Source organism: Myotis davidii, unplaced genomic scaffold, assembly GCF_000327345.1.
Source record: "Myotis davidii unplaced genomic scaffold, ASM32734v1 scaffold46, whole genome shotgun sequence".
NCBI lineage: Eukaryota > Metazoa > Chordata > Mammalia > Chiroptera > Vespertilionidae > Myotis > Myotis davidii.
Genome location: NW_006383006.1, coordinates 1035490 through 1043551, shown reverse-complemented (window position 1 = coordinate 1043551; position 8062 = coordinate 1035490). Strand labels below are relative to the sequence as shown.

General features: G+C 40.1%; 1 protein-coding gene across 1 annotated transcript in view; it reads left to right on the top strand.

Moving 5' to 3' along the window:
- Nucleotides 1-5257: 5257 nt before the first annotated feature.
- The window catches only part of BLOC1S6 (biogenesis of lysosomal organelles complex 1 subunit 6), a 21764-nt gene continuing 18959 nt past the window's right edge, over nucleotides 5258-8062 (top strand). The window contains exon 1 of the mRNA XM_015557510.1: nucleotides 5258-5269. Within this exon, the coding sequence (XP_015412996.1) occupies nucleotides 5258-5269 (12 nt within the window). The remainder of the gene's footprint in view (nucleotides 5270-8062) is intronic.

Sequence of the window (8062 nt, the reverse complement as noted above, 5' to 3'; positions counted from 1 at the left end):
CTTTTTTTTATTGCTTAAAGTATTACAAAGGGTATTACATATGTGTCCATTTTTCCCCCCTGCCAATCAATGATTCTCTCTCATCATTGATGTATTTATCTCTCTCTCCCTCTTCTTTCCTCTCTGAAATCAATTAAAAATATTTAAAAAATTAGTGTAGTGTATTCAATTTAATTAATTGGTTTAAGTGGTAATTTTTCTAACAAAATTCAGTTAGAGGACGAGTGATATAGTTATGGCCTGGACAAAGATGACAAGTGTGGTGTTACTTTGATTAAGAAAGTAGGATATAGTTCCTGATTATCTTACTTTTCTTTCTGGCTTAAGAAAGTTCACAGAATATAGGAGGTTCTGCCATGTCCAGTGAGATTAGGCAGATGTAATAGAAGGAACACTAGGTTGACACATATTTTCTTTTTTTTTTATTGCTTAAAGTATTACAAAGGGTATTACATATGTGTCTTTTTTTATTGCTTAAAGTATTACAAAGTTTATTACATATGTGCCCCCCCCCGCCCCCGCCCTAGACAGTCCCCTATATTTTCATCATAAAAGTTTTCTGGTTGGTCCTCTTCATCTTCATCAAGAAAAACACATAGGGACTAGTAAATTTTCACAGAAATCCTTATATGCAGGCGGTTTAGATTCTCTGATCGTTACTGAACATTTTTTGCGTCCATTTTATTGTCCTTGTGTCCATACTTCCAGTCCGTATGCTGGCGTATCTATGCTTCTCATTTTCCCAGGCATTTTAGTTCCAGGCCAGACTCTGGCAACATCACTAGTTGAAATAGCTCCAGGTCTTCTGTGGGTTTTCATTTGACCGTAAGTAGCAGGTTGGCCTTTAAATCCCTATCTTTTCATTGATTCCTTGTAAACCTTTCCCAATAGTGTTTTGCTGTGACATTCATGTACTGCCCTGGGTGACAGTGAGCAGCGTAAAGAGGAATCCTGGCTTTACTGCAGCGTTATCTGTTACATGAAAGATTTTAACTTTCTGTTTTGGAGGCAGATAAAATTCCAACATTAAGTGGGATTGCTGAATCATATGGTAGTTCTATTTTTAATTTTTTGAGGAATCTCCATACTGTTTTCCATAGCAGTGTACCATTTTGCATTTCCACCAACACTGTGCAAAAGTTTCAGTTTCTTCACAATCATGCAAAAACACTTGTTGGGCTCTATTATGTTGAGGCAATTTCCTTTTTATTCCTACTTTGTTGAGAGTTTTTTATTTTATCATGAAAGGGTGTTAAATTTTGTCTAATGATTTTCCTGTATCCATTGAGATGATCATGTGATTTTTATTCTGTTAATGAGGTGTAACACATTAATTGACTTTCATATGCTGAACCATCCTTGCATCACAAGGATCAATCCCACTTGATCTTTTTAATGTGATGCTTCTAATGTACTGCTGGGTTCAGTTTGCTAGTATTTTGTTGAGGATTTTGCACCTCTATTCATCAGGGACATTGGCCTGTAATTTTGTTTTCGTGTGGTGTCTTTGTTTTCAGGGTAATGCTGGCCTCATAAGATGAGTTTGGAAGTGTCCCCTCTAATTTTTTGGAAGAATTTGAAAAAGGCTGATATTAATTCTTCTTTTTTAAAATGTTTTTATTGACTTTAAAGAGAGCAGGGGGGAGAGGGAGAGAGAGAAATATTGATGTGCCAGAAACATCCAGCATTTGACTCCCCCCCACCCCAACCTGGGTCAAACCCCAACTGATTGTGTGCTCTGACTGGGAATCAAACCAGCGACCTTCCAGTGCACAGGATGATGCTCAACCAACTGAGCCACACTGGTCAGGGCAACATTAATTCTTCTTTAACTGTTTGATAGAATTCGCCAGTGTAGCCGTCTGACCCTGGGGTTTTCTTTCTTGGGAGAGTTTTGAGCACTGACTCAATATCTATACTAGGTTATAGATCTGTTCAGACTTTTTATTTCTTTATGATTTAGTCTTGGTAGGTTTGTATGTTGCTAGGAATTTATCCATTCTAGTTTATGCAAATTTGTTGATGTGTAAGTGTTCATGGAAGCCTTTTATGATCTTTTTAAAAATTTCTGTGGCATCAATTATAAAATCTCTTTTTCCATTTCTGATTTTATTTGAGTACTAGAGGCCTGGTGCTTTTGTGCACTGGTGGGGTCCCTCGGCCTGGCCTGCAGGGATCGACCAAAACTGGCAGTCCAAAGCTGCTTGACGCTTATGCTCATCCCGGCCCCACTGGGCCTGCCTCCCAGTAGGCTCACTGCTGCTCAGCTGCGGTCTCTGGGCTGCGGGCAGCCAGCCATGAGCCCTGCATCCGGTGCCCTTCGGTCAGCTGGCCAGCACTCCCGCTGTGGGAGTGCACTGACCACCGTGGGGCAGCTCCTGCATTGAGCATCTGTCCCCTGGTGGTCAGTGCGCATCATAGCGACTGGTTGACAGGTCAAACTGTCGACTGGTTGCTTAGGCTTTTATATATACAAAGGACCTTGGCTTTTACTGCAGGGGGCATAATGAAGCAAGCCCACAAAAGAAGAAGGGGCATTTATTCTAATTGGGAGATTTGAGAAAGCTCAACAGAGCTCTTCAGTTAGGACTTGAAGGTTGACAAGGATTTTGGCAGATGGAGAAATGTGAACTACATGAGCAAATGTAAGGAGGCCTGGAGATGCAAGAATAATTTAGAGCCTGCTTGTGAGTTTGGAATTTTGGATAGTGGGGACCAAATGAAATAAATTACTTTCATTTAAATGAGGCTGAAGCCTACTGATAATTAGAAGACACTAAGGCTTAGGACAGACTTAGAAGAGGTAGCTGAAAATCTAGAAGAAATTCAGAGAATAAAATATCCAAAAAGATCAAGAAAAAATATGTTATGTTGGTTCCATAGGGAGAGGCCTAATGGCCTGTCACTGTGTCCAGCGTTCTGTCTCATTAGGCTGCTCCTTTCTAGATTCTTTGGCTAAACAGAACAGGCTTTTCTTGGGGCCCTATTTTTCCTTTGGTCTCCATTGACACAGGCTTCTCCAGCACCTGATCTATGGTATCTTTTAAAAGCTTTTAATCAATTTATTGAGATATACTTGACATATAATAAAATATACTCATTTTACGTATATAGTTCTATGAATTTTGAAAAGTATACCACTTGTGTATTATCACAATTAAGATATAAAACTTGTCATTAAAAAGTTTCCTTATTTAAGATGTTAACAATCGCCCTAGCTGGTTTGGCTCACTGGATAGAGCATCAGCCTGGGGACTGCAGGGTCCCAGGTTCAATTCCGGTCAAGGGCATGTACCTTGGTTGTGGGCACATTCCCAGTAGGGGGTGTGCAGGAGGCAGCTGATTGGTGTTTCTCTCTCATCGATGTTTCTAACTCTCCCTCTCCCTTCTTCTCTGTAAAAAAATCAATAAACTATATATTTTTTTAAAAAGATGTTAACAATCCTCAAAGTGTTCTACAGATTCAATGTGACCTCTATCAAAACCTCAACAGCTTTTGCAGATATAGAAAAATCCATTCTAAAATTTATATAGAGGGACCCTGAATGGGCAAAACAATCTTGAAAAAGAAGAACAAAATTGGAGGTCTCACAATTCACAATTTCAAAACTTATTACAGAACTACAGTTATCAAAAACAGTGTGGTTCTGGAATAAAGATAAGACATATAGACCAATGGGAGAGAATAGAGCCCAGAAATAAACTCTCACATATATGGTCAAATGATTTTCAACAAGGGTGTAAAGACTTAAATGGGAAATGGGTGGTTTTTTTTTTAATAAATGATGTTGGGAAAACTGGATATCCACATGCAAAAAAACCCTGAATTTGGACCCTTACTTTACACCATATACAAAAATCAAATCAACATGGATGAAAGACCTAAACATAAGAGCTAAAGCTATAAAACTCATAGAAAAAAATGTAGGGGAAGATCTTCATGATAATTGGATTTGGCAGTGATTTATTGGATATGACACTAAAACTTAGGCAAGAAAAAATAAGCAAGTTCCACTCCATCAAAATTAAAACTTTTGTGCATCAAAAGATATTTACCAATAGTCAAAAGGCAACCCATGGAATGGGAGAAAATATTTGCAAATCAAATATCTGATAAGGGGTTGATAATTGGAATATATAAAGAACTCCTACAGCTTAACAAAAAAAATTAATTTAAAAATGAACAAAAGAATTGAATAGACATTCTCCATAGCAGATAAACAAATAACCAATAAGCAAATGAAACATATGCAACATCATTAATCATCAGAGAAATGCATATTAAAAACACAATGAGATACCACTTCACATTCATTAGGATGGCTGTATTACTAGAAAAAAATAGAAAATTAGTGTTGACAAGGACGTAGAGAAATTAGAACTCTTGTCCATTGCTGGCAGGAATGTGAAATGGTGCAGCTACTGTTGAAAACGATGTAGCAATTTCTCAAAAAATTAAACATAAAGTTACTATAAGAGCCAGCCATTCCACTTCCAAATATATAATCAAAAGGAAGTGAAAGCAGAAACTTAAACATTTGTACACTCATATTCATAGTAGCATTATTCACAATAGCCTAAAAGTAGAAGCAACCCAAAAGTCCATTGATGAATGAGTGAATAAACAAAATGTGGAATATGTATGCAATGGAATACTATTCAGCCTCAAAAAGAAAGGAAATTCATGCTACAACATAGCATGGTCTTTGAAGATATACTAAGTGAAATAATCCAATTACAAATGGACAAATATTGTATGAGTCCACTTACATGAGGTAGCTGGAGTAGTCAAATTCATAGAGATAGAAAGTAGAATGTAATTATCAGGGGCTAGGGAGAGGGAGGGTGGGAAGTTAGAGTTTATTGGGTATAGAGTTTCAGTTGGAGAAGATGAAAGTGTTGTTGAGATGAAAGATATGATGGCTGCACAACAATGTGAATGTACTTACTGCCACAGAACTGTACATTTAAGAATGGGTTAAATGGGCCCAGCTGGCGTGGCTCAATAGTTGAGCACTGACCTATGAACCAGGAGGTCACAGTTCAATTCCTGGTCAGGGCGCATGCCTGCAACCCCGGTGTAGGATGCAGCCCATCAGTGATTCTCTCTCATCATTGATGTCTCTGTCTATCTATCCCTCTCCCTTCCTCTCTGAAATCAATAAAAATATATTATTTAAAAAAAGTAAGAGACCAGTGGTAGGACTAAAACCATCAGAAGCAAAGTAGGTGCAATTATCCTAGGCAGAAAGGCAGAATGATCACTCAGGTGAGTCTGACAGAGGGAGCTATGAAGATGGCTAAGAGATTGTGTGTCTCGGGGCAATATGAATGGACAACCAATAAGCATTTTGAGTGTTGCTCAATCTATAAAATAAAAAATCAAGAATGGATGATCAGGAGGCGGAGGGCAGCTCTCCAAAGAAGAAGCTGTGATGCTAGTTTCTGTATTGGAGTCAGTTTTCAGATTCAGAGATCAATAGTGAAGTCTGCTGTGTCAGATGTATCCTTGCCAGAGATTATCATGGTCTCTGGAACAGTCTGTTGGCATGATGAATGCATTCTTTTTCATCCTGATAAGAACAGAGAATACAAAGCAGTTTGCGTTCCGTGGGATGGACACACCAGAATACTTTTATGTTGTTCTAGGGCTATGTTAACTTTCCATCCTCTGGCATAATATAGTTTAAAGGGATCTGGACCACCTGGAGATGCAGAATATAATGTTGGTTCATTATACTTAAGGCTTCTTTAGACTTGATGGGCAAGGAGTAACAAGCATGTTGGTGATTTTGGAAAGATACCTATACTCCAGAGGATGGGAGATACCACTGCTCATTATCTCTTCAAATAAATTAAATTAGTGTCTATTTCTGCCCCCTCCCCACACACCCCCTATGAATACATGATAGAGGCTTTTCAAAGTTTTAGAAGTCCAGTAGTCTGGGTATACTGGGACATTCCCTCTAAAGCAAGGGACAAATTATTGCAGTTATTCCTCCCACCACTAAGAAGGCACACAACACCTCATAGATTTCTTTGGTTCTGGAGGCAGCACATTTAGAATTCCACCCCATTTACTGAGTAAAATGGAAGGCTTCCTTCTTCTTTACTATCCCCCTTCCACTCTTCTAGCCTCCAGTCTCACCATTGGTCAAACCCAGCTGGAAGCCTGGGCCCACGGAACACAGTCCCCGTGAGAGAGCTTATCAGGGAAAGCCGAAGAATGGTGTGAGGGCAAGCAGGACTGGCAAAATCCTGCAGTAGTCACCGATGGTAAAGAATTAGTTCCACTAGGTTTATGATGAAATATAGACAGATTATATTTATCTCTTCACGTAAATTACACTAGTGTCTATTCCTCCTCCCCCAGGAAGACATAATAGAGACTTTCCCAAAACCTTAAAAGGAAAAATGCCTTCTGAAATCTTCAGCTGTGTCAAAAGATAAACTGAGGTATGGGGCAGGAAAAATAATTTTCCTTCTACCCTTCTAAATTCTTCTGGCTAGTCTAACAATCAGATTGACAGGAGACATTTAACAGGAGAAAACAAACAGCTTTATTAAGTATGCACATATGAGGATTTCATAAGAATATGAGATCCCAGGACAGATCTGGCAGTTGAGGCTTATATGACACCTTGAACTAAGGAGAAAGGGGAGTGGTGTGGTTTGGAAGGCAATTCACATGGAGATGAAAAAGCAAATGTTTGATAAATAAATGTTTGCTGGAGTATCTTCAACAAGGGGCCACAGAGAGGACTTTGATCCAATGGGCCTTGCTAGCTTCCTCCCTGTCTATCACACTGAGTTCATATTAAACTGTGGTTATCTGTGATGATAGCTCTCTTCCTGGTGCAGGCTCTCTACCAATTCTTTTAGGTCGTTTAAGGGGAAGGGCAAAGGTGTTTCCTGCACTTTTAAGTTTGTACCAATAACCAGCTTAAAATAATTAACATCCCTCAAAAGCCACATTTTGGGTTTGGCACACTTTGCCTTCCCCCAGCGGCATAAGATTTTAAAGAGTTTATCTGAGCAAAAATCAGTTCGAATTGGGCAGCATATAATCTGGCAGATAGAAAGGAACTCTGAGGAGCTGTACAAAGTGAAAGACTTTTATACACAGAAGAAAGCAGGAAAAAGGAATTTATACTGGCAAAGAAGTGAGTTGATTATTGCAAAGTTACTTTCCTTAGGGGATGGAAGAAGTCTGTCAGGCAGATTACGTAACTTGTGCTGATCAAGTGATTCCTAGTTAACTGATTTAAAATTCCATTTCTGGGAGAGCTGAACTGTAATTCAGTCTCTGTTTGGTGACATGGAATTTAACACAGCTGACTCCATTTGGGGGCTGTTTTTTTTTTTAAATTTTGAGTAATTTTTTATTTTTCAACTAGAGGCCCAGTGCATGGATTCGTGCACTGGTGGGGTCCATGGCCTGGCCTGAGGGGAATGGGCCAAAACTGGCTCTCTGACATCCCCTCAAGGGTCCCTGATTGTGAGAGGGCACAGGCCAGGCCGAGGTACCCCACCGGTGCACGAATCCATGACCCGGCCTCTAGTATGCATATAAGATCTTTGGTTAATTTCTTCCCGCCCTCTCCTCTCCCTTCTTTCCTCTGAGATTCATCAGTTTGTTCCATGTTTCCATGACTGTGGTTTCTGCTCTTGTGTTGAGCGTCTGCCCTCTGGTGGTCAGTGCACATCATAGCTATCGGTGGGCCGAACAGTCAGGTGGTTGCTTAGACTTTTATATATATATATACTAGAGGCCTGGTGCACAAAATTCGTGCACGCAGGTGGGTCCCTTAGCCCAGCCTGAGCCCTATTGCAGTCCAGGAGCCCTTGGGGGATGTCTAACTGATGGCTTAGGCAGTCAGACATCCTTAGTGCTGCCGCCGCCGCAGAGGCTCAGGGCTTCTGGCTGAGTGGTGCTCTCCCTGTGGGAGCACACTGACCACCAAGGGTAGCTCCTGCATTGCACTTCTGTCCCCTGGTGGTCAGTGAGCATCACAGCGACCAGTCATTCTACCATTCGGTCAATTTGCATATTAGGCTTGTA